This window comes from Sceloporus undulatus, chromosome 2, assembly GCF_019175285.1.
Source record: "Sceloporus undulatus isolate JIND9_A2432 ecotype Alabama chromosome 2, SceUnd_v1.1, whole genome shotgun sequence".
Taxonomy (NCBI): domain Eukaryota; kingdom Metazoa; phylum Chordata; class Lepidosauria; order Squamata; family Phrynosomatidae; genus Sceloporus; species Sceloporus undulatus.
The window spans coordinates 76,093,291-76,119,989 of NC_056523.1; the positions used below are offsets into that span (position 1 = coordinate 76,093,291).

The 26,699-nt window shown below is 41.7% G+C and overlaps 4 protein-coding genes across 4 annotated transcripts in view; 3 read left to right on the plus strand and 1 right to left on the minus strand.

Annotated features, from left to right (window-relative positions):
- Positions 1–2,438: 2,438 nt before the first annotated feature.
- On the plus strand, positions 2,439–3,335 carry LOC121920356 (taste receptor type 2 member 1-like). Its single transcript, XM_042447487.1, has one exon. It carries the CDS (start codon positions 2,439–2,441, stop codon positions 3,333–3,335), a length of 897 nt encoding a protein of 298 aa, XP_042303421.1.
- Positions 3,336–8,669: 5,334 nt separating this feature from the next.
- Positions 8,670–9,314, plus strand: LOC121920357 (taste receptor type 2 member 1-like). Its single transcript, XM_042447488.1, has one exon. The coding sequence runs from the start codon at positions 8,670–8,672 to the stop codon at positions 9,312–9,314; it is 645 nt and encodes a 214-aa protein (XP_042303422.1).
- A 6,866-nt stretch (positions 9,315–16,180) lies between these two features.
- The window catches only part of LOC121920358 (acylamino-acid-releasing enzyme-like), a 65,463-nt gene continuing 54,944 nt past the window's right edge, over positions 16,181–26,699 (minus strand). The window contains exon 18 of the mRNA XM_042447489.1: positions 16,181–16,967. Within this exon, the coding sequence (XP_042303423.1) occupies positions 16,832–16,967 (136 nt within the window). The 3' untranslated portion in view covers positions 16,181–16,831. The remainder of the gene's footprint in view (positions 16,968–26,699) is intronic.
- Positions 23,569–24,498, plus strand: LOC121921308 (taste receptor type 2 member 7-like). The gene has a single exon (XM_042449209.1). It carries the CDS (start codon positions 23,569–23,571, stop codon positions 24,496–24,498), a length of 930 nt encoding a protein of 309 aa, XP_042305143.1.

The following is a 26,699-nucleotide window of genomic DNA, read 5'->3' on the forward strand; positions in this document are numbered from 1 at the left end:
GCTGCAAAGGTAGCTTTTTTTTTTTGTGGGTGGCATTGTCAGATGTAACTGCAGTGATAGAGTTCCATTGTCATAGTTATGTTAACAAAGCAGGATCTTGTCCTTAATTTATTTCTTTTTGTTGTTGTGTGCCATCAAATCATTTCCAACTTATGGTGACCCTAAAGCAAAACTATCATAGAGTTTTCTTGACAAGTTTCTTCAGAGGATGTTTGTCATTGCCAGTGCCATCTTCTGAGACTGAGAAAGGGTCACTTGCCCAAGGCTACCCAGTGGGTTTCCATAGCTGAGCAGAGATTTGAACTCTGTTCTCTGGAGTCATAGTCCAACACTCAAACCACTACACTATGCTGGCTCTCTTCAATTTATATCCTGCCTTTTTTCTCCATACAGGGCCCAAGGTGGCTAAGTACTCCTTGGATTTTAAGTCAGGAATGAAAAGAAGAGCAGGCAGTAAAGTGCATGTCTTGAGTTTGGCCAAAGTCTTCTCTCAGAAGCAGTTGTTGCCAGCAGAGAAGCTTCAGTAAAGCTTTCAGACAGGGAAAAGCAGAAGGGGTGAAGAGGCTTTACCCTTGATGATGGTGGGTCTCTGCTGGACATAACTGCAAAGCGATTTCTAACATTAACACAACATTTCCAGCAAAGCAGCACACTCTTAAAAAACCACCATCATGATTGCATGTTATTGGGATGGCTTAACAATTCTAGGGTTCTAATCAATTTAGATTCTAGAATTACCAAACTGAAAGAAAACTTTTTTTTCTTTAAAAACAATGACATTACACACACTGACCTACAACAGTCAGGTTTGGCCAAGAAAGCACAGCGAGTTATGTGGGACTGAATAAGAACTATGGGGTTTTTATGCATTTACCTGCCTGCATGATAATTTTCTCCTATTAAATCTGTATTTGATACACAGTGTCCAAATGTTTCCCCTTGGCATTATATGCAGCTAGATTTTCTTTATAGTCAAAATAAAATGCCTTTCCACTTTAGAAGGCCATACCTTAACACAACAGAGCCTTTTACTGCAACCATTGGGATGCAAATTGAGACTGGATATAGTTACCACCAGTGTGGTGTGTTTGGGACACCTATTTCCATATTCCCCTCTGTAAACAACATTATACAAAGCAGGTTAAAACATCATTAAAAATAGCTGGACTAATTTCAAAATATATACTTATTAGTCACTGTTCCTCCCTTTGAACAAGGAAAAGATAATAATATTCCATCAAACACCGCTTCATTAAGTTCCAATATGGTATCTATAAACAAGACTCTGGACGGTTCTAGCAGGCTTCAGACCCTTTCTGCACTGCAACATCAACTGAAAGATATGGCAGACGGTGGTGGAAAAACATTCCATGTTCCCCAAATGATGGTGAACTTAAAAATCAAATACTAATTATGGCTTGCGCAGTAAGAGATTCTCAGATAAAGGACAAGTGATCATACATAACGGGCAAGTAAAGAAACCAGGTGGAGCAATGACATCAGCTAAAGAACATTTAGCAGAAATTCAGTCTATCTTGGGGTCCGCATTGGATGTGAGCAATGGTGTCTTCTGCAAACATCTGCCCCAGCATGGACAAAGAGGCAGTATAGAATTGACTTTTCAGGATCCCGACTTGTGGCGAGGATTCAGATCTCTATTATACTTGTTTACCAACAAAGGCCTGTTATTTGAACTCATATATACATATGCACAGGATAGGATTATATGTGTACTTTGCTCCTAATACACGTTTCAAAACGTTAAACAGCTACCCTTAGCACACTATTTTGAAAAAAAAAATACTTACAATGATCTAGGAAATGTGGTTCCTTGATCTACGCAAGCAGGAGAAATGAACAATGTTTGACTTTATGAGAATACAGTGGGGCACTGAACAGCTGCACTGAGTCCAAGCAGCATAATATATGCAGCACATATAATGAAACATCTTAGAACTGGTCAATGGTGCTTGTAGTTCAGGCAGCAACCAACAAGGCAAGGTAAGGAAACTGCTTCAGAAAGAATTGCAGGAAGACTTTTGTTGCTCCTTGCTTCTGAATCTCCCTTTGTTCAAACAGTACTTATCTCTACCTCCTGCCAGTCTTTGCCTATAGAATAACATCAAGGATGGTTAAGGGCTTGTCTGTATGAAACTTTATTCCTGGAGCTGGCAAAACCAAGCATTGCCTGTTATTTATAGAACGCATAAATCTTCTGTCTAGCTTGAATCTGGGTAATTGTTCAAGGCAACCACTATGGAAATGAGTTACAAAAGAGTTACATCTATTTGCATAGTTTGAATAGTTCATTATTTTAATTCCAGGTGTATTAAAAAGCATACAACAGGTCTGCTGTCTGCCTTTCCTGTCTCAGCTCAACAGCTTTGGTCAGGCAAGTGAAGTCCTCCAGTACTGGAAAGTCTGCAAGATTGGAGGACATGGCTTCTCTCATGTTCATCACCTTTGTGATAACTTCAGCTGTTTTGGCCACCAGTGGACTCATCTCTAATGGTTTTATTATTATAATGATTGCCATTGAATGGGCCAAATCAAGGAGCCTTGCTTCCAGTGATCAGCTCTTTCTGAGCTTGAGTCTGTCCAATATCTGGGCCATAGTGTTACTGCTTCCATTTTACATAGATGACTTCTTAATGTTCAGTTTCACCGGAAATTTAGTGTTGAAAATACTCTTCCCCATTGTTGTCTTTGTCGTCATCTCCAGATTCTGGCTCACTGCTTGGCTCTGCATCTTCTATTGCATCAAAATTGTGAACAGCACCCATTCCTGCTTCCTTTGGTGCAAACGGAGGATATCATGGCTGTTACCCCGGCTTCTTGTGGGATCTCTAGTCTTTGCCTTTTTTGCTTCCTTGTCTGCATTACAGATTGGTCCTGTAGACCTCCAAAGCAACACAACAGGTATCTCAATGATGAACCAAGGAAAAACTCTGAAAGATAGTGCCTATGCTTTCCAAATTTTCTTTTTCATTATTGGCTCTTCCTCTCCCCTTCTTGCAGTTGTACTTTGCTCCACCCTAGTTGTTGCCTCACTCTTTAGGCATGTCTGTCGAATCATAAGTAAAGAAAATTTTAGGAGTTTGCAAAGAGGAGCCCATATCAAGGCAGCTGGGACGGTGCTCTCTCTGCTATTACTTTATCTTTCATATTTTGTGGCACAGACTTTGTCTGTGATTGCAGATTTGAGAAAAAGTGAACGATTCCTTATTTCATTGGTGATGATGATATATTCTCCAGCTCAGGCTGCCATTCTGGTGTTGAATAATCCCAAATTAAAGCAAGCAATAACTGTGATGATTCAAAGAAGAAAGCCTTGATTTGTGAGGACCAAAGTTGATGCAATGCTTGGGTTTTTTAAAAATTAAAAAATAAGGAAAGCATACAAGAAAAAACACATCAACAAATAACAGCATATTATTTCTGTAAAGCTATAATCATCTTCATAGCAAGTCCAAATGCAGATGTCTCCGTTCAAATGACTGGATGTTTATGACTTTGCTGTTGTAAAACATATCTCCAGAATCTTAACTGCTTCTGTGGTGGCTTAGTACAATATACACTAAAACACATATGCTAGAAATCAACAAATGATGTGGCAACAACCTACCATATCTTGTGAAGTTGAAGGCTTTCATGGCTGGCATCTATAGTTTTTTTGTGGGGTTTTCGGGCTATGTGGCCATGTTCTACCATAGCCTGTTCTCATATTTATTACTGGCATGCTTGATTTTTGGAAATTGATAGCTGCCATGGGGGATGAAGTGGAGCAAGATAAAGACTGTGGTTTGCAAGGAAGAAAGCAAAACCTTGACTTTTGAGGACTAAACTCAAAATCGTTTTTGTCATATATCTCTTGTCCTAGCATGTTTGGCTTTGATGATTAGCCTCCACACCATCATGGGGCTGAGCTGCCTTATAGGCAAGTGGCCTTTAATAATTTTGCCATGCCATAGACTTAACTGGAATCAATCTCTACTGCACCAGCCATTCATAGGGAGAGGAAAATGTCCATTGCTGCAAAGGGTAAAAAGCATGCATGCATGAATCATATTATTTATTTCAAGGATTTATATCCCACCTTTCTCCCACAATGGGATTCAAGAAAGGCCTGTCAGAATCCTAGAGTTTGGAAGAGACCACAAGGGCCATCCAGTTTAACCCTACTATTCAAAACTATATGATCAATGCACTCCCAACAGACTGCCAAAGGAGGAGATTCCACCACTCTTTGAGGCAATCCATTGTGTGGGTAAAAATCTAATTCCAATGGAGGCTGTGGCCAGGAAAAAGAATTAATGCTTTCTCCTGCAAGCTACATCATCAACCTGTTGGATGTAGAAGCATCCATGGCAAATAGGAGAAATAACACATCCAGTTTAGTCTGTAGTAGCTCATCCCTCTGAACATGAACATTCTTCAGGTGACATGAACTGAGTTTCTTCTCCTAAGTGCACTAGAGGTTTTTACTGAACCTTGGAAATGCAACCATTGAATAGAAAACACCCATCATACGACACCAAGGAATTCAATGTCTGAACTGATGCATCCACAAAGAATCTGTGGAAAGCCAAACTTTGGTGGATGAAAACTAGTAAATGGATTTTAAACCAAGATGTTATGGCATCTTAAATTGCTTCTGAATAACAGAGGCGTATGCTGACAAATCCAAAACCAAGAAGTAAACCAAGTGCTTTGGAAGGTATCATAACTTTGTCACTTGCTTGTGATATTCTAAAAATTTATTCCATCTAATGTATAGAAATTACAAACACATTTTTGAATATATCAGTCAAAAACTAAGGTGGGTTACACACTGCCATTAAAGTACACGCAGAGCGCGTACTAGGGTTAGGGAGGTGCGGTGCTTCCGCACCTCCCTAACCCTAATACGCACTCTGCACGTAAAAAATGACGGTGGCCATTCCAGACGGCCGCTGCCATTTTTACGTAGCAGACGCTGTGCTTCCACATGTGTCGTGGCGGCTATGATGCCGTGAGTGCGCCAGCGGCTCTTCGTAGCGTCATAGCCACGCCGCGAGAAGGAGCTCCATTTTGGAGCTCCTTTTTTGCTCCACGAGGGAGTCGCACGGTTTGGCTGCTGCGACTCCCTCGCGGAGCAAACAGCAGTGCCGGGAGACCACCGCAAAGCGGCGGTTTGTAACCCACCTTAGAGTGGTCTAAATTTCCATTTTCCTTGTTAGGTAGAATTCCCATGGTTAAATGCTCACATTTTTACCCATATTTTTAATTCTATTTCAGTTTATCTCACTATCAGTACATAAAATAAATTTGCCAGAATACTGGAGTGGAAAAATTTATAGCAAGGGAGGTTTTTTAGGTCTATAATTAGACCACTGTAATACATTCTGTGTGAGGCTGCCCTTGAAGAAGACTTAGAAGCTGCAGCTGGTGCAAAATGGAGTGCTAACTAGAATATCATATAGGTATTATATAATGCCAGTCTTAAAAGAATGACAACTGGCTGCATAAAATAAAAATGCCAGAAAACTGGCATATTTAGTTATGATAATGAGATATGCTTCTTGGTCAATATGTTTTTAGGTCTGAATTCAAGGTGCTTGTGATGATATATAGACTCATAGAATTGTATAGTTGGAAGGGGCCACAAGGGCGATCTAGTCCAACCCCCTGCCATAAAGGAGTCAACAGCTAAAGCACTCCTTCCAACCTCTGTGTAAAGCCCTCCAAAGAAAGAGAGTCCATCATCTTCTGAGGTACTCTATTCCATGATCAAACAGCTCTTCCTGTAAAGAAGTTCTTCCTAATGTTTAGATGGAATATTGTTTCTTGAAACTTGAATTCATCAGTTTGTGATCTAGTCTCTGGAGTAGAGGAAAAGATTTAAAACCCTAAATGGTTTCAGATGCTGGAAGGATACCTTCCCCTTTATGTACCTGCCTTGGGACTGAGGTCTGCTGGGGGGGGTCCCTCTGTTTCCCCTCAGTGAACTCAATATGTTGTGTGGGCCATGGGAGAAGGCCTTCTCAGCTGTGGCACCCCAACTGTGGATGCCCTCCTCTTGGAGGCCTGATGGTCACTAACACTGACTTTGTTTAGGCTCCAAGTAAAAACCTGGCTGTTCACTGAAGCCTATGTGCCTCATTGTTTCCTCTCAAATTAATGTACATAGTTTTAAATTCATTTAATCTTTTAAATCTGTGCTAACTCATTATGTTTACTATGTTTTTAATTTATTTGTATTATTTGTATTTTTTAAATTGCTTTAAACTGCTTTTATTTTACTTGTAATATACCCTTAATCCTTTTTAATACAGAGTGAGGTAGAAATATTGTAATAAGTAATAAATAATAAGTAATAAATAGCCAGTAGTGGTTGAGTGAGTATCCCAGCTGCCACAGTTGGTGAGTATCCCAGTGGTGATTGTAATCCACTTTTCCACTAGCATGGCTGTCCTCATGACGGCATCCATCTTCTCCACCAACCCATGGAGCTTGGTCACTATCCTGTGGAGGAGGGCCCAGGGCATTTGGAAATGGTGCTGCCATTGCTTATCTGCCCATATGCGCATGACAAATCACTCCCACCAGGTCCTACTGGTTGGGTACACCCAACAGAAACACAGGCATCTAGGCAGTGACAGCACAATCACAGCTGTGACAGGGCTGTGGTGGCCCTGATGACAGCTGTGTGGCTGGCCCCCCACACCTCCATGTTTGCAGCTATTGGTGTTGCTGCCAGTACTGGCAGTGCCCCTCACGGTGCATGTTGTGAGATTGGAGCATATGCCACAGCTGGCCATGCTTTGCGGGGGCCTCCATGATCATGCTGTGCCAATGTGTCACTTGGTGCACTGATGCGCTGTACAGGCAGTTGATCATATGGGGCTTCCAATGAGCTGCCACATGGGAAGCAATTGGCTGCTGCTAGTGGGATGCCTGTGTGCTTGTGTGCGTGAGTGAGTTTGAAGCAGAACAGAAACAAATAATGGCACAGCATGGCTTGTAGCTGTGATTGTTTTGGTATGGCAGACTTGTCCTCACAGTGGGATGGGCAGTGCAGACTGCGCATCAATTGTCAGCCCATTGTGTAAGCTGATGGTGCAGTCGGCATGTTCTCCCCACAAATCTGGAAACACTAGGCATGAGCCAGCTTTCCCACTTCATTTTCTGTCAGCCTAGGTTGCTCCATGTTGCTTTTACTGTTTATTTGTGTAGGGGACAATTAGGAATAGTTATGAAGAGAAAGTGGTCAATGAAAGGAATCCAGCTGATTTCTTTTATAAATGTAAAGTCCTGCTTTATGTTGACAATATGGTTGTACCCCCATTCTCTTTATTTTGGTTGTTCATGCAGAACTACACCCACATTAATTTTTTTGAGCTTACTTTATAACCTCACACACAGTGTCAAAATAGAGTTGACCACAGCAGAGCTATAGCTGGTTTAAGCATCAGCAGACATAAAGAACGTGTAACAAAACATCTGAAAACTGGTCACCAGTTGTGCCTGAACAGTTCAAGGAGGAATCCACTAGACCAGGGGTAGGCAACCTTTTTGAACCGGGGGCCGGCTTGCTGTCCCTCTGACAACTGGGGGGCTGAAGCCAAAAATTAAATAATTAAATAATTTTAAAAAAAGTAATTAAATAAATAAACCGGGACAAATGTAGGACAAAATTTTCAAATGGAGGGCACTTTTTTTTTATAAAGAATGGAGGACACGCAAAAAAATGCTGATTTTTTTTAAAAATGTTAATATAAATGCATGTTTCAGAGGCATCTATAGACAATTGCCCCTCTTGCCTGCCGCTTGTCCCCCCTTGCCCGCCTCCTCCTGATAGGCCAAAGGCCCCACGCCCTCACATGAGAGGCCAAAGGCTCCAGCGGCAATCGGCAGCAGGACTGGGCGGGGGCCGGTCCCAAGGCCTTGCCGGGCCGCATCCGGCCCGCGGGCCGCAGGTTGCCTACCCCTGCACTAGACAAACGAGGCAAACTGTGTTAGCAAGGCCTGCAGAAAGCCTTCCATTTTCTCTTTCTTGAAATGTGCTTCTTTCCATGTCACTAACTCCTCTTCCTGCCATTCTTCACCTGGAGAATAACATGCTGAAGTGCTCAACATATAAAACCTTCTTCACATAGCTGTTAGAACTGAGGCCCGGGCTTGATTTATAGAATGTCTTTCTGGTCTGCATCTGCATAATTGTTTCGATCAACTATTATGGAAATGGGTTACTGGAGAGATGTATTAATTTGCCTACTTTGATGAATAGTTCATTAATGTGATTCCCAGGGCACTAAAAAGGACACCACAGATCTACTACCTGCAATTTCCATCTCAGCTCAGCAAATGTGGACATGTGTTTGAAGGCCACTTCTGCAAGGACCAGACAAACAGGAGATATGTCTTCACTCCAGATCTTTGTCTTTCTGGCAGCTGACTTGGTTCTCAGTGGACTCCTCTCCAATGGCTTTATAGTCACAGTGATTATTAGGGAATGGAGCAAATGCAGAAGCCTTGCTTCCAGCGAACAGCTCCTCCTGAGCCTGGCTCTGGCTAATACTTGCACCACAATTTTATTAGTTCCACTTCTATATGCTTCTTTTTTGATGGACAAGGTCTTGTACAACTCATTCTTCATAAAACTCATGTCTCCTTCAGCCTTTCTCATTATGATCAGATTCTGGTTCACTGCCTGGCTCTGTGTCTTCTATTGCGTCAAGATTGTGAACAGCACACATTCACTGTTCCTTTGGTGCAAAATGAGGATATCCTGGTTAATAACCCGGCTTCTTATAGGATCTCTAGTCTTCTCCTGCTTTGCTTCCTTTTTTTTATTAGCGGTATTTCCGCTTGAACACGAAAACAACAAAGCAGCAAATGTTACAAACATGACACAATCAAAAACATTGAAAGACCGTATTGGTCCTGTCCGTATTTTTTTTTATGCTGTTTGTTCCAGCAGTCCCATTTTTGTTGTTTTATTTTGCTCCATCATGGTTGTTGCTTCTCTCTGCAGGCACATCTACCGGATGGCAAGAACTCTCCAAACAAAAGCTCACATCAAAGCAGCTACGGTAGTGCTCTCTCTTTTATTCCTTTATGTTTCCTTTTTTGTGGCACAGACCTTGAGTACTTTTGTAGAAGTAGCGGAGAACGTAAAGCCTTTTGTTTCAATGGTGCTGATAATGTATGCCCCTACTCAGGCTGCCATATTGATTTTCAGTAATCCAAAACTAAAACAGGCATTTAGCCAGCTACTTTATAGAGAAAGGTCTCTTGAAGGCCAAGGCAAATGGGCATTGGAGATTCCTTGACGTGGAATCTAAACAGTTGGCACAGGAGGCTGAGCTGGACCAAGTATGGTGAAGGGAGATTTCACCCATGGTCCTGGTTGGAAGTGACTTCTTTTGTATTCATTATTAACATGGGCGACAGGAGGAAGAACTCTCCTTTGATAATGAAAGAAACGTCTTGCCACTACTAATAGTGAGTATAATTTCAAATAGGTTCATAACAGGAGAAAATCTGTAAAGCCTCTTCCCTTCTGCCATGTAGCTATCTAGCCTAGGGGTTCCTGCATTAGATATTTAGATTTCTTCAAAAGGACATGAAGGTACATTGCATGACAAACAACATATCTACTTTGGCTCATGATAGGGTCATCCACCTGAAAGAGAATATTCTCCAAGTGGCAATAACAGATTCCTCCCCACCTGCAATGGCTGCAGAATTATTTACGGAGTTCCACCACTGAACTGAAATATCAACTTATAACACTAAGAAAGGCAACTTCAGAATTGATGGATAGCAGGCAAAAGATACTGTCTGGAAATCAGATTCACAAGCTGTGACTGATGGGAAATCATAATGTCAGATCTTGGTGTGCAGAATTACAGTATCTAAAATTGCTTCAAAAGAAAGCTACAAGGAGATGCAATTGACAAGAAGATCCAGACTGACTAGTTGTGTAGGCATAACATATCTGTTGTGCTTTTAGCTTTGTAAAATAATTTATTTAGCAAGAGCTATCTCAACCTAACAGTAGCATTTACATTTCTATATCATTTATCAGTGAACTCAGCATTTTCTAAGCAGTTTACAATCTGTAACCTACTGTACAATCTGTAAATGACTAATCTAGACATAGCAGTGCTTTTGTGAAGTAGATTTTATCAACAATGGTTGAGGTTTCTTATGGATGTCAGTACACTGCCTGGTTCTGCATTTTAGGTTATATCATGTTATAAGTTACATTTCAGGTTGTGTTATTATAATAATAGTTAATGGACAGATAACCTCCCCAATAGACTACTGCAAAGCATTCCATATGGGGCCCACCTTGAAGACATCTCTGAAGGAGCAACTAGTGCAAAATTCAGCTGCTAGCTTGCTGACCAGAACACCTTAGAGAAAGCATATAAAAAAGGTATGCGGTGTTTTTATCTTGCATCTTTCCAGTTACGCTTCAAATATCTTTTAAATTGTTTTTAACCATGTGCCTTTAAATGGATTTGTTACTTGGTGTTTTTTTAAACTTTAGTAAAATAAGTTTCTGAACCAACGTGGGGAAGTGGTTTAAGCGTCTGACTAAGACTCTGGAGACCAGGTGACCTTGGACAAGACACATTATCTCAGTCTCAGGGGAAGGCAATGGCAAATCTCCTCTCTACAAATCTCACCAAGAAAGCCTTGTGAGGGCTTCACCCTGGGGCCTGAGGAGATGGAGAGGAAAACCAGGTTGATGCTGTTTTCCCGAAACCAGGTGGAAGCTACTGCACAGCCTATTCCTAAGGCAGGCCAAACACTCACAGGCAGTCCTTACCACACAGCATCAAGCTGTACCTATATGCTCAAACAAAAAAACAATGTATGGCAAGCAATGACACTGGTGGCTGCATCTCACTGGTCTCAGTGCACATGCTCCAGACCAAAGGAGCCCTGGTGGCACAGTGGTTAAATGCCCATACTACAGCCACTCACTCACAGTTACAAGATTGTGAGTTGAGTATCAGCTGGGGGGCTCCAGGGCTGACTCAGCCTTGCATCCTTCTGTAGGTTGCTAAAATGAGTATCCAGCTTGTTGGGGAAATTAGCTTACACATTGTAAACCACCTAGGGAGTGCTTAAGTGCACTGATAAGTGGTATACAAATGTACTTGCTATTGCTATTGCTTCTGTACACTGCCTGAGATTTCCCACATCCCTGCATTAGCTTCATGATTTTTATATATCAGTGCAATGATGTACACTTTCTACATTAGAGCGAAGTATATGGACTTCTTTTTGCTCTGATTTCTGGCATCGGAGTGCAAATTGGTCCGTTTCACCCCATTTTGGCCTTGTGTGCCACCAAACAGCTGAGGCTCAAAATGAGATGAAACTGCTTTATTTTGCCTGTGCACACAACCCCTTGGAGCTGCCATAAGTTGCAAATAATAGCAATGGCAATAGCAAATACATTTCTATTCTGCTTATCAGTGCATTTAAGCACTCCCTAAGCAGTTTACAAAGTGTAAGCTAATTGCTGCCAACAAGCTGGGTACTCATTTTAGCAACCTATAGAAGGATGCAAGGCTGAGGTGACTCTGAGCCCCTGGCAGGAATTGAACTCATAGTCTTAAGGATTGTAAGTGGCTGCAGTATAGGCATTTACCCACTGTGCCACCAGGGCTCTTATAACTTGAAGGCACACAGCAACAACAGACAAAATAAGTTTGTAGACAAACTTTTATTTTAAATAATTGTAAGCTGCCTTGATTCATATGCCAGGAGAAAAGCAGAGTACAAATTGAATAAATAAATAAACACTTAAAAAAAGTTCAATGCATTGCTGGTCTGAACTAAAGGTGAGGACAATGACATTTCTGAACAGGTTAGGACTGTGATGTTTGAAGAAGTGCCTCTCCCAGATGCCTGCCCAAAATGTGACATCTCCAAGGGGCTCCTCTCTGCCCCACAACAATATACTGTGTGAAGCACGGGAGACAGCATTCTCTAGGGTGACACCCCAGTTTAAGAATGACCTTTCTTTGGAGGCCCAAATGGACCTAGTGCTGGTGTAAGACGAATGCGTGAGTTCTGACTTAAACCCAGAGCTGAAGAACCGAAGAACCAAGGAATTGTGCTTTAAACATAGCTAATGGACCAAACAAGATGGTTCCGCGCAGAGCATTGATGTGATGAAAGTATTTGGCAACCGAGGCGAGGAAAGTCTGAAAACTTGGAAGCTGAAGCGGGGTGCCGTCCAGGTGTGACGAACTATGACCGGGAAGAACCTTACCTCCTGCGTCGCCATGATGAGGAACTGACAGGACAATGGAGAACTTTGAACAGAACGAGTTGCTTTGAACATGGACTGATCTGAACAACCTGTCTGTCCTCCCAGAAGAAGAAGTTGAGTAATGGGCTGCAATATTGCAAGACTTCAGCAGCCAAGAGCCAGAGAGAAGAAAAAGTATAAAGACCCTGGACTTTCATCTCCATTTTGTTGGCACCAACCGCGGCAACGGTGTCATCCCCAGCCTTCGAGAACAACTGATCAATGTTCGGCGGAAGGAAAGTGTGTGTGAGTATTGTATGAATGTGTGAGTGAAAGAGCTCTTGATAATCAATGTTTGTGTTACTTGTGTGATTCAATAAATGTTACATGCATGGTGTTTAAAACCAAATTTGGTGTCTCAATGTCTTTCTCAGCCTTGCTGTGAATAGGTCCACGGAGGGAGAGGTTCTCATCACACGCTCTCAGGATAAACAGGTTGCCCTTACAATCTTGGGCATAACACTGGTATCATTCTGGTGCTAGGTTATATCCTGGCTTTTTATTTGAACTGTAAACAAATTCTACTCTTTGCAGAAATAAGCAAATCTCAATCTTTCTAAAAATTATTCAAAAATGTATCTTTAGTGAATATTGGCAATTTATCCATTTCAGCAAGTTTGTAAATTCCATTGGCCAATTGTCTTTCCTTATTCCTTCTCCATTTATTTCTCTTACATCCCCAACAAATTAGTCTCTAATTTCATCTGTATTTTAACTTGAAAAATGTCCTCTAACATCAAATGAACTTGAGTTAAAATTTCTGTGCTTCATCACAAGCCTACCACGTGTGGTAAAAGGTGGGTCACAGACTTTCAGCCTCAGAAAACCCTGCCTTAGGGTCTCTGTAAGTCAACAATAATAATACATCAACACAACAATAACAACAGCAACAAATTATGGTAGGTCTGAGGCTAGGCTTGATGCTTCTGTATCCCATCATGAATTTGTAGAAAATGATCTTCTCTGTTCTGTAACGGCTCTGTTCATTATGATTTTTTCCTTACATTTCTTAATCTTATCTTTTTTTGATAGAGTTACAAGCTTGGTAGATGAAGGGAATGAATGCTGTGAATGTAGCATATCTTGATTTCAGTAAGGCCTTTGACAAGGTCCCCCATAACAGCCTTACAAAAAAGCTAATAACACATGGGCTAGATAATGCAACTGTTAGGTGGATTTGTAACTGGTTGACCGGCCGAACCCAAAGGGTGCTCACCAATGGCTCCTTTTCATCCTGGAGAGAAGTGACCAGTGCCACAAGGCTCTGTCCTGGGCCCAGTGCTATTCAACATCTTTATCAATGACTCAGATGATGGCATACAGGGCATGCTTAACCCATTTTCAGATGGCACTAAATTAGCCAATTCCCCTGAGGTCAGAATCAGAATTCAAAATGAACAGATTAGAAAACGGGCCAAAACTAACAAAATGAATTCCAACATGGCAAAATGTAGGATACTACACTTGGGTAACAAAAATGAAATGCACAGATACAGGATGGGTGACTCCTGACTTGATAGCAGTACATGTGAAAGAGATCTAAGGCGGGATACAGATGGGCAGGGGAAGACGTCTTGGAGGTGTATTCTGCTGAATACGGAGCCTCCAGACCGCCCGCCCCGGGGGCATGGCTCAGGTGTATGGGGCTTCCACATGGGGGGCAGTGAAGACGCCTCACCTGGGGCCGTTTCTGACCCGCAGTTTCCATACTGCCGCCTCGGAGGACGCCGCAAAGAGAGAGGCAGCTTCTGCACGGGTGGCCAAAAACGGGGCTTTTTTCTTTCTTTTGCCGGCTGGCGGATGCGCAGCTGCGGCGCTCAACACCGGCGGCAGAAAGCATATGTGCACATTTAAAGCACCCAAGCCCCTTTAAACTTTTTCCCCCGCCCTGGCCAAGAACAAAGGTGGTCTCCTGCCAGCTGGTGTTGGCATCCTTGTCCGCTTGCACGTTGCCAGTGTCACCAGCATCATGGATGCCTCCTCTCCTTTGGTCCCCGCGCTCTTGCTGAATCTGCAATGCACAGCCACAGCTGTTGCTGCTGCCACCGCTGTCCCCCTGCCATCCCCCATCACCTCCCTTGTACATATGTAAATATTTAAAGTACATGCAGCTCTAGGGTTAGGGTTAGGGGTCTTAAAATGCGCTGCAGCTGTGCTGCAGCTTCCACACCTGCATGGCAGCTGACGCTGCAATTAAAGCCTGACTGCAAACTGCGCATGTTCCAGCACCCCGACTCATTATGCGACGCAGCAGACACGGAGCTTTTAAATGGGCAACTTAAATTAGCGGCGTAGCAATTCTGGCGTACCGGTGCAGCAGCTTACAGACGGAGATGTGCAGCTGTGCATTATATAGAAAAGAAGCGGGGAAAAGGAGCACCTTTTTAATGCCGCTTCTTCCCGCTTGGGGCATGCAGGCGGCGTGTTCATGGCGGCATTCAGGTAAGGGCCATCTGAAGGCTCTACCTTCATGACGTCATGAACACACCCCTTTTTGCCCGTCTGTAACCCGCCTGAGTCCTAGTGGGCCATAGGCTAGCATGAGTCAGCAATGTAATGCTGCAGCTAAGAAAGCCAATACAATTCTAGGCTTCATCAATAGGAGTATAGTGTCTAGATCAAAGGATGTGATAGTACTACTCTATTCTGCTTTGGTCAGACTTCATCTGGAACACTGTGTCCAGTTTTGGACACCACAAATCAAAACCATGCAGTATGAGGAGGGACTTAGGAAGCTGGGTATGTTTAGACTGGAGAAGAGAAGTTTAAGAGGTGATATGTGCCATGTTACGTGTTTGAATTGAACAAACAGACTTGGAAAATTTGAAAAGGATAAGCATAAAATTGCTAGATTTTAAACTATTACTGAAATGGAATTTGGAACTAGAGGCAATTAAAAAAACATAAAATGGGTGGAGAACATGGAACTCCTTATAAATCTAGAGAACTCAGGGGGAAATGTGGGGGAAATATAAAATTTACACATATTTATTACCAAAAAGAAAATTATTACAAAATGTTGTATAGCTGCCATCTTACACCAGTGAAACTAGCTAAAATGTATAAAAAAATAAAAAGTAACTATTGGCAATGTAAAAGTATCGCAGGAACTTTCTTCCACATGTGGTTGTCATGTCCAAGGGTGAAAAAATTCTGGTTGAAAACTCATACAATGATACACAAAGTTTTGAATATTAGAATTCCTATGCAACCAGAAATGTATCTCCTTAATGTGTTATATATAAACATTGCTCAAGAAGTGCAGAAGCAAAAAACGGGTAAGCATGGTATGTATAACCAAAATATCAAATAATTCTGAATGGAAAGCTAGTGCTACCAGTCTTTGCTTTTCTCATCTTAGTTACAGTGTAAAATACTGTCATCACATTTGAGGGATCTAAGTGGCTTGCTTTCCCCAGCCTAGATGAAACATCCAATGCCAACTGCATGTGTCCCTGGGATGGAAGTAAAGGGAAAGAATGCTGTTACCCCATCCATCAGCCAAAGGAAAAAGTGGCAGAAATTGCTATGAAAGCAAGAAGACCAACAAAGGCAGATCAGCACTTCAGTTCAGTACCCACTTAACAGCTTCCAGCCTGGTTTTGGCCTTGAAAATTTGATCCTCCATCCTTCCTTTTTTGTTCCACACCCATTTTGTTTCCTTTTAAAGTTTCAACCCTGACAGGCTTTTTTTTAAAAAGTGAGACACTTTGAGAAACAATAACCGTCTGAATTTTTTTAAAAAAGTTGATAAACAATAAATGTATGGGAAAATGGTTGGCAGATCTTCGCAATATCTATAGGCTAAGTAACTAAGGAAGAGTATGGGCAATGAAACTACCTGGAAGAATAACACAAAGCCATCAGTAAATATTTTATTAGGGAACTTCATAAGAGAACACAAGAAGTCTGCTTTTAGTAAACATAATCTGAACCCCTTTGAACTTTCTTTGAGAAAACACAGTAAAGATATGCCAGCGTGGCAATTTTTTTACTGCAATAATAGACTTTAAACCAGTGCTTCCCAAACTTTGGTCCTCCAGCTGTTTTAGACTTCAATTCCCAGAATCCCCAGCCAGCTTGGCCAACACTCGAGAATTGTGGGATCTGAAGTAAAAACATCTAGAAGACCAAAGTCTAGCAATCACTGCTTTAAACAAGCAAACGACGATTCCAATTGTTTTGGATGGGGAAAATGTGCAGTAGAGCACTATGGCAGGAATTTTATTTGCAATATGAAGTGTTATAAGCCAGTTTTATCTCAGAATTAAGTCAGAGTAGACTGTTGTACTATTTGCAACAGATTTCCTTGAAAGACCTAGTGCCACAATATTGCTAGCGATGCAGAAGTCTTCAAAACCAACAACTTATTTGCTTGCTTCAGAGCAGGGAGGCAGGTAAAGAAATGAACTCCTGCAATAGTGTGAAGACTAGATTTATCTAGAGGGTCTTTATGCAGGATTTATATTTCCACACACAGTTTGCTTAACAACATTATTAGGATTCAGCATTTTAAGCAAGCTGATGGCCTTCAGTATCTCCTTCCACAGAGAGGTAATGCATGATCCACTGTGCACAATTCATAAAGAGATCTGCTTTGGCCTCCACTCCACTTATGGCATGATTCTCCTCAGGATACCACAGAAGGCTGCAAAAGTAGTAAGAACAGAGTGTATTTTACAAATTTCTGTATGGAGCAGAATATTACTGCCTGAGCACAGGGTCTTCATGGTATCTTTTCTGCCTCATCTCTCTCTTTTTAAGGGTTTGCTTCCCCTTCCCCCAAACCAACTTTCACCCCCATTTGTGAAGGAACCTCACATAACTACTCTACTGTCAAAGCATCTACTCTCTCTCTCTAAGTGGTAGTCAGGAGTAATTAGATGAATGTATGGAGCAGTCATACAAATAAGTTATAATGAACTGTTATTGGGGGAATTCAGGTAAATGAAAAGCTTCAGCATGCTGTGAAAGGTAGGATGCTTAAGCTGCTGCTTCCATATCCCACTTTTAACCTCTTGGCGGCTATTTGATGTAGTTAGAACACTAAACTAACAGACATTTCCTTCACCACCCCTCTTCTTGATTTTTGCCACCAAATTCTTAATCTAACCTTTTTCTGAAATGTTTTTTTCTCTCTCTTTATGTCACAAGGTACAATTGAGGTACAGAGTCAATGTATGAATGACATGTTTCGTAAATATAAAAAACACTTTTTAAACCCATTGAACCCTCAGCTGCAATTGCAAGGATGCAAATAGAGAATGCATAGTTGTTACTGAAATCTTTCAGGGACAGATGTTTGCATTCCCTTCTATGTAAACACACCTGTGTGCCTTTCCAGGCACAAAAGAAATGAAAATGTGACAGACCTCAATTAAATCTCAGTCATATAAATATTTGCCTAAGGCTAGGCTCAACAGGTTGTACCAGGATTAACTTCCAAGCCATTATGAAGAGACTATGCAAGTGGGAGTTGGTTCAAAATGATAAAATAAAACTGGAAAGCACAGGAATAAAACTTCCAGGGCTTTTAAAAATCACTTGTAGTCAGTCTTAACCAGCCACAGCAGTGGCATCACTAGGGGTGTGTGTGTGTGGGGGGGGGGGGGTGTTTGCGGACTGCACCAGGTGACACCTTAAAGGAGGGGGGTGACACATACTGCTCCTCAAACATCGGCTTTTGGGCAGAAATGGGCTGTGGCATTCACCTGCTTCCCTTTAAAATGCTTTAAGAGATGGTGGGAGTAGAGTGAAACTCAGTGGGAGGGGAAAGGAGAGGCCCCAGAATTTTTAAAAATTTCAAATTTCAAATTTCAGAATTTTAAATTTTCATTTTTAAAAATTTTAAAATTTTAAAATTCTTTTAAAATTTTCATTAAAAGCATCACATTTTAACCAGATCTTTACTATGTACAGTGGACATAGGGGTTTGGTTCCAAGATCCCCCGTTTATAACAAAATCCGTGTATGCTCTAGTTCCATTAATTATAATGAAATAGCAAAATGGCGTCCAATATAAAAAATGGAAAATTAAGGTTTGATATTTGAAATGTATACTTTTTTGGAATATTTTCAAACCGTGGATGCTTGAAACCATGTATAAAAAATCCGTGTATAAGAAGGGCCGACTGTACACTTGTCCCTCCATATTTGCTAGGGTTAGGGGAACAAGACCCCCGTGAATATGGAAAAACCGCAAATAACAAAAACACTGTTTTTACCTGAGAGGACACCTCTCTAGGAATCTCTATGTCCTCCAGTGCAACTCTGTGGTCAATGCCCAACATACACTGACCATAGAATGGCACTGGAGTAGCTACAAATGGTCTTTCAGTGCAACTTTTAGTTCAAGTTGACCACAGAGTTGCACTGGAGGACCTAGACAGTCCTAGAGAGAACATATTAATGAAATTCATGAATAATCAAATCCACAAATATCAAATCCGCAAATATGGAGGGATGACTGTATATGTAAATACATTTAGGCTGTGTATGATATTGTAATTTGAAGGTATAATTTTAATTTTGCTAGCTGTTTATGTCACAGCTATTAGCATTATATTAAGTGGTATATGGGAATAATAATAATAATAATAATAATAATAATAATAATAATAATAATAATATTACTATTATTTTCTTATATCCCGCCTTTCTCCCAATATAGGGATTCAAGGCAGCGAACATCAAATATAAAACAATACAATTTAAAAACAGTACAACATTAAAATATATAAAAATAAAAATTAAAAAACAAACAATTTTAAGAGTTAAAACAGTCAGAAATTAAAATATAACATCTTAAAATACAAACCATTAAAATACAACTTACGAGTAACATTAGTACAAAAAAAGCATTACTAACAGGGCCAGCTCATCCATATAGGGGAACTAGGCAGCCACCTAGGACGGCAAAATGTAAGGGTGACTTGGCAGCTTTTTTTCTATAATTTTTTGCATAATTAAACAATATTAAAGTGAAAATTCATTACAACAAGCAACGTAAAAGCAAGGTACCGTATGACAGTTTCTTTGTACAATGGCCAAAACATAAATGTGCACTCCACCGTATCCATGGTACAGTTTTTAATTGGTCTTTTGACTAATTCTCAATACTATGACGAGAGATTGGAACCTAAGTTTTATGTCATATTTAGCTTTAACAAATGAAACAGCGGAAATCAAGAGGTGAAAATAATTATGAGCGGTGACGGGGCATGCCAAAATATTTCTCACCTAGGGTGGCCAAATACCCAGAACCGGTCCTGATCCCTAAGGATTCTGTATGGTGTGAAATGGAAGAAGGCCAATGTGTGTGTGTGGAGGGGGGGGTGACACGATGAGTTACTGCACCAGGTGACACCAACCCTAGGGACGCCACTGATGTACAGTGGAACATCTGGGAGCTGATTTATTAAAAGTTGTGCTTGCACAGCTCAAAGTAGGTCGGTCAACAATACAAAGAAGGAACACTAGCCTCAAAGGTCAAGCAAAAAACTCTTTATTTCCTTTTCCTTCAGAATGTTTCTTTGTTCCAACAACAGCATCTCCATCTACTGCCATTCTTTACTTGGACAGTTATGACTTGACTTCCTGGATGTGTAAATCAATCAGCTAGTAAATGCAAGCACCATCCCTAACAGATACAGTGGGCCCTCCATACCCATGGACTTGTCAACCGTGGATTCCAGCATCTGTCGATGCCAAGCCCCCATTTGTTCCTAATGGTGGCACATGCAGCTGTGCCACCATTATGGACAGCCCTAGTTGTACCTGCTGTGCCACTACTGGGACCGCATTTGCACCCGTGCCTACAGGAGAAGCCTGCAGGAGGAGAAGGACCAGGGCCAGCAGGCAGCACCAAACCAGCCAGGTAGGCACTGGCTGCCTTGAGGGCGGCTTTGCTGGGCAGGTGAGGATGGGCACTGGGAGAGGTACACAGGGTACCCATGGTGCCCTCAGCAGAGGCTGCACTGCTGCAGGACTCTGTCTTACTTGGCTGAAGGGCTGCCTCCCATGCTCCATGGAGTGGATGGCACCCACCTTGACATCCCCCAGCTCTGCTCACTGCCCTACTAGCTGCCCTGTGCCTCCTTCTGCTCCCTGGGCACCCCTTGGCTGGCTATAGGACCAAGATGGGTGTCATCTGCTCCGGGGGGCACAGGGGAGGGAGGTGGCTCCACAACCAGGTCAGTCAGACGTTCCATGCCAAGGGCACTGCAGGCACCCCATGCCCCTCTCCTGGCAAGCACCCTCACCCACCTGTGCTTTCTAGTGCCTGATGAAGCCTCCCATAGAGCAGCGTGTACCTACCTAGCCAGGCCAGCACTGCCTGCTTGTCTTGGTCCTCCTCCTCTTTCCCATGGGCTTCTCCCACAAGTAAGAACACTGTCCAAATGGTGGCACAGTTGTCCCCAATAGTGGCCTGGCTGTGTCCGTGCACCTCCACTGAGGACAATAGAACTTGAGCATCACTTTGTTCCTCTAATCTGCATATTTGAAGTATGGCTGATATAATGCATGCTTCCTATTTAATAAATACACTACAGATCTATCTGCACTTTTCATCTCAGCACAACAACTTTGGCCAAACAAGTGAAGTCCACTTTTACAGCAGGATCTGAACAAGGTGAGCAGGAGATATGTTTTCTCACCAAATCAGCTGAGTTGGTGGGCTCATTTCCAATGGCTTTATACCTACAGTGATTATCAAATGGGCTAAATGCAGAAATTTCTGGTCCAATTAATACTGAATCTAGGAATATCCAGCATTTGTACCACAGTGCTTCTAGTGGCATGTTCAATCAATAAATACATATTCACTGTAATCAATTAATATTGCAAACCCTTCACTCTGCTTCACTTTTATGTCTGTCTAACATTCTTCAGATTCTAGATCACTGCTTGGCTTTCTTATATGTCATCAAGACAGTGAACAACACACATTCCCTGTTTATTGCAAGATTGTGCCTAAGACACCACCTTCTCGTAGAATCTCTAGCAGATTCCTTCTTCATTTCTCATTTTCCACTCCATAAACTTTTTAAAAGACACCAAAGCAACATTCCAGATAAAATTTTATCACTCCAGAAAATCCAGAGGGCTCCTTCAGTTTAGCCAAAAGCCACAGGACTTGGTAGGAGTTGTACCTCCATGGATGCTGAAGTCCCCTAATATAACAAACTAAGTGGACTTCAACATCACCGCTGAGACCAACTCAGCCAGTTCAGGAAGGGAGACTCTTGATCAGTGGGGTGGGCAGTATATCAACAGAATCCGTATTCTGTCCTGGACACCCACCTTTAAGTGGACACACTCATATCCAGCTGAGTGTAGGACAGGACACCTGGTAAGGGAGATGGAATATCGATAGAACAAATTTGAACTTTCGATTCAGAAAGTGAAAACCTTCAACTTTCTCATCTCTCTGACACTGAGCTGTTCTGTTCTGCCTCCCTGCCTTCCAGATCTTGCCTGCTGTTCTACAAGGAATCCAGGTGGACTAAGCTGAGAGAGATTGGCCCCACCCCCCAGCTTCGATCAGAGATATTTTCAGCATGCTCCTGGGCAGCATTTTCAGCCCAGGAGGCCAAATGCTAAGTCTATTCAGACTATTTGAAATGGGGGACAGCTTGGGAATAACAAATACCCTGTGACTTTCCCTTCTACCATAATAATAAGGCTGACCCCCCATATTGTATCTCCCTCTGCCTAATACTGTTGTAATGGCTACTCCCTGGTCTGCTTCCCCTCCTATGGCCTCCTTTTTGCAAATGTTGCTATTGCTAGCAGGCAGATTGTTTAAAGATTACAAACCCAATGCACCTCTTCCCTCCCAACCAGAGGGACTTGCTCCCCACTGGCGGCAAGCCCATTGCAACAGGCACCCAATTTTTATCCCCTTCCCAAAGGGACAAGTAATCCTTCCTGGCTATACAGCCAGTAATAAGCTGGGTTCCTGGGGCCTTGTTCTGGAGGGAGCAATCTCCAGCAGGCAGCAGTCCACCAGGCAAGCCTAGCAGCAGCAGCAGCAGCAAGCAGGCAGGCAGGTGGCAGACCTCTTTCCTGGGGTGGTGAGGGTGGGCTGTTCTTCTTCTCCTTCCCATCTGCGGGACTGGCTAAAACTTTTAAAAACCAGGACAGAGGATTTTTTTTTCTGCCCCAGGAGTTTCCAGTACAGGCAGAAATAAACTGACATGTCTCTGTCCATTGTCTTGGTTCCTCCTATACTTTGGGTGTTCCACTGATGATGTGTTGAATGGATCTGACCTTTGTCAAAGACATTTTCCTCTAATCTTCCTTCCTTCATTATATTTCCAGTTACCACATTGAATCAATTCAATTTACAGTTTCTTTTACAGTTCTAGTTATAACCAAAAATATTATTAAAAATTAGATGTGCAAGACAGGGAAGGTGGATACAAGACATGTGTGTGGAGTTTATGGAGGGAATGAAAAGGAGGGAAGGAATCCCCATCCACACTGCAGTTAACTACACCTAAGGTGCCGGGGGGGGGGGGAGTGGACAAAACCCCAGAATATTTAGGTATGACTGGATGTGGGAGTTGGAAGAACCATTACAAGGCATGAAATCTAGGAAGGGAAAAACCTAATATTTGCTGGAACTATTGGCCCAACTGGAGGAGCCCTGCAAAAGACTGCTGATTCTTTCAACACTTTTTAAAAACCTATTGATACTGCTTGTGCCCTTCCTGTGACTATACTTTGCTCCATCCTGGTTGTTGTGACACTCCATAGAAATGTCCACCAGATGACAGGTGGAGTCATTTCAGGAATCTCCACATAGAAGCTCCTTTGTTTCTCCTTTCTGGAGTAGGTTCTGAAGTAGATACCAAATGTGGTAGCCAGCCATGTCTCCTACCATTCATTACTTGGATGGTAAAATCTGGTCACCCACAAGAGCTGGCTATGTCAAAAAGCTACCAAAACCAAGAACTATCACTAAAAGAAAGCAAGTCCTGATCGGCTATTTTATCTAGACACTGCCAGCATCAGTCATAGATATAAACTTCATGGAAAAGAGTTAGAGGGGTTACACTATGGAAATGGGAGCCCTATTCATTTGAATAGTCTGATGAATATTTCATTTACTATATTTCCCTATGCTTTAAAAGGTTTGGAACATATCTGTTACCTGCACTTTTTATCTTATCAAAACAACTTTGGTCGAGTGAGTGAAGACTACCTTTACAGCAGGGTCTGTAAGAACTCTATGAGCAGGAAATATGTTTTATCCCCAAATTATTGTCTTTCTTCTAGTTGCAGCCGACATGGCCCTTGGCGGGCTCATCTCCAATGGTTTTATAGCTACAGTGATTATCAAAGAATGGACCAAATGCAGAAGCCTTGCTTCCAATGAACAGCTCCTTCTGAGTCTGGGAATATCCAACATTTGTGCCGTTATTTTACAGACTGCATCTACAATTACTGAATACATGGTCAGCTTCAGAAACCAGTTAATATTGCCAGTAATCTTCTTCTTTGCTTTCTTTGTGACTTTCTTCAGATTCTGGCTCACTGCCTGGCTCTCTGTCTTCTATTACATCAAGATTGTGAACAGCCCACATTCCCTGTTCCTTTGGTGCAAAATGAGGATATCATGGCTAATACACCGTCTTCTAATTGGATCTCTAGTCATTTCCTTGCTCATTTCCTTTCTAATATTCCATAAGATTCTTTTACAACTCCAGAGTGACATATCAGCCAACATTACAAACAAGACTCAAGAAAAGACACTGAGAGCGACTATTGGTTCTTCCAAAGTCTTATTTTTAGTTACCGGAACTGTTTGTCCTTTTCTTGTGGTTTTATTTTGCTCCATCCTGTCTGTTGTGTTCCTCTGCAGACATGTTCGCAGGATGACAACTGAAAAGTCCAGTTTTAGAAGCCTCCAAACAGAAGCTCATATCAAGGCAGCTTGGACTGTGCTCTTCCTCTTATTCGCTTATGTACTCTTTTATGTGGGGGAAACGTTGGTTCTAACCACAGATTTGGGAGGAAAACAGAGCTTTGTTATATTCCTGATCATGCTGTATTCTCCTGCTCAGGCTGCCATCTTTGTGCTGGTTAATCCCAAACTAAAGTGGGCAGCTACCCAAATTCTTTTAAGAATTTCTCAGAAACAATGCAAGTGTACTGTTTGTTCACATATCTAACTCTGGCTTGTGTGAGCTTTAACAACAAATAGTCCAAATGGCCAGGGCTGCAGTGAGGCTAAACAGTCCAGATTAAGTGTTGTGGAGTGGGGGGAGGCAAAGTCTTAACCTTGGTCTGTGATGTGGTCCCTGTTAGACAGAATATATCTGCCACTGCAATGGGATGGAATCTGTCATTGGTGCAAATATAAGCTTTCTTTCAATTGAAAATAGCTGCTGGCCTTATGAGGATTACTATTTTTGAAAACTAGGATGCCAGGCATACTACATAACTCAATTTACAATTGGGTGGACATGTAGCTCATTCGTCTGAAAAGAAAAATGCTGCAAGTGACATTGGCTTCTTTCTCCTTCCACACACTACTCAGTGGACTAGTGACTTTATCCATTCATCTAGAAAAACCAGCTTATGACATCAAAAGGTTGGATCTGACATGAACATTAGAACAAAAGGTTCAGAAAAGTGGCTGAACACAGTAAGTGTGGTCTTTTAAGCTGGCGTCATTATAATATTTACAAACTGCTCTATGGAAAAAGACTGGAAATGACAATTCCCCCCCCCCCCCCCAAATGACGGGAAGATGGTTTCATTAGTCATACTAATTGAATAAGCACTGAAGCAAAAGGTACCCAGGCAGAATTTTTAGTATTATTAACCAAAAGATACTGTGAAGGTACTTTTTCTTTCTTTAATTTTTTTTCCTGATAAGAAGAAAGGCAGAAGTAGTTGTGTGAAAACATGACAGAATTGGAAATGAAAGATTATGTCATCTAGACCCAAACATAATTCTGTCAGCACCTAAAGCAGAGGAAAATTGGCTGTGTAAATTTCTGTCACCACCCCAGCTGCAACATAGCATTCACCAAAACCAAAATTTTAGTGAGTTATATGTGGAGAAGAAAAGAGATAAGTGTGAAAGCACAAAAATGTGCTTATTGCCTCAAAAACCAGTCACACCCTTGTAGAGGTGTTCACTCTCCTCTCCTTCCTTTGTTCAATTTTAATTTTTACTAAGGGTCAAATGAAATGATTTTCCCCCTAGTGGTGCTTCTCAAAGTGCTGTAAGACACTTTGTTATAGCACATGATTTTCTACCCACCTTGCATTTAGCATGTTTATTAGATGCTAAACATACGGTTCATGCTTCTCTGAGGAAATCCCAGAACAGATGGGAGAATGGATTAATTCTTTAACTGGCTATCTACCTGAAGGTTCCCTCCTTAACCATCAGAACTAGCAGCTATTTCAGCAACATGCAACAGAAGGATGTGGTCTGGGAAACACCACTATTTGGTCAGCCCTACTAAAAGACCACTTACTTCCTCTTACCCCCTTTCCTTTTTTGTTTTGAGTTTTGTATTTTAAAATTATAAGCCTGTGGGCTAGGCCAATCCTTTTAAAACCTGCCATTCTGAGAGCCTTTTTGACTGAGAATATATAGATACTATTATACCTACCTACCTACCTACCTAAGTAAACTCTAACTAGTTGGGATTGATGCTCTAACTAGTTGGGATTGATGAAGGTTTTAGATGAATGCAATACACGGTTTAATATCTATGTGCTCATTGGATAACTGTTTGATGAGCATGGCCTGTATAAACTCTATTGTACTGTCATTCTCTTATACTATTTTTCTGTTATCTCTGTATTTATTTTTATTTTTATATCTCAGTGCTGAGTCTGAGTGTTTTCATCATTCCACATCAAAAAAACCTTTCCAATTTATTTTCTGACTTTTGCCTTTTCTCGTTACCACCACCAGCTCACTGAAGTAAGCTCAAGAGAATTAAAATAGAATCGTATTTTGAAATGTTTTATCTTCTTATTTTTCTTTAGTTAATTAGGGAGGACAACCTCCCTATGTCTGAAGGTCAGTCTGAAGGTCAGTTTTGATTTATGGGACCTGCCATGGGCTGCACTTCTGCTAATATGCTTTTTATTTTTTTGTCCAAATTTAGAACTGAACAGGTTGTTAAGAATTAGCAATCTTGCATGCCCATACTCATAACTGCTATGTTATGTTGACTTCTTGTTCTCTTCTATTACCACATCTATTCTCTTCCTGCACCACTGTAACCTGCACAATTTCCCGTCTTTCCCTCTCCTCTGTTAAAACCATATATTTCAGTTTGCACAAACTGTTGTAAGTAAAGGTACTTTATACGTTTTACAAAAAAACTAGCTCTTTTCTGGGGGG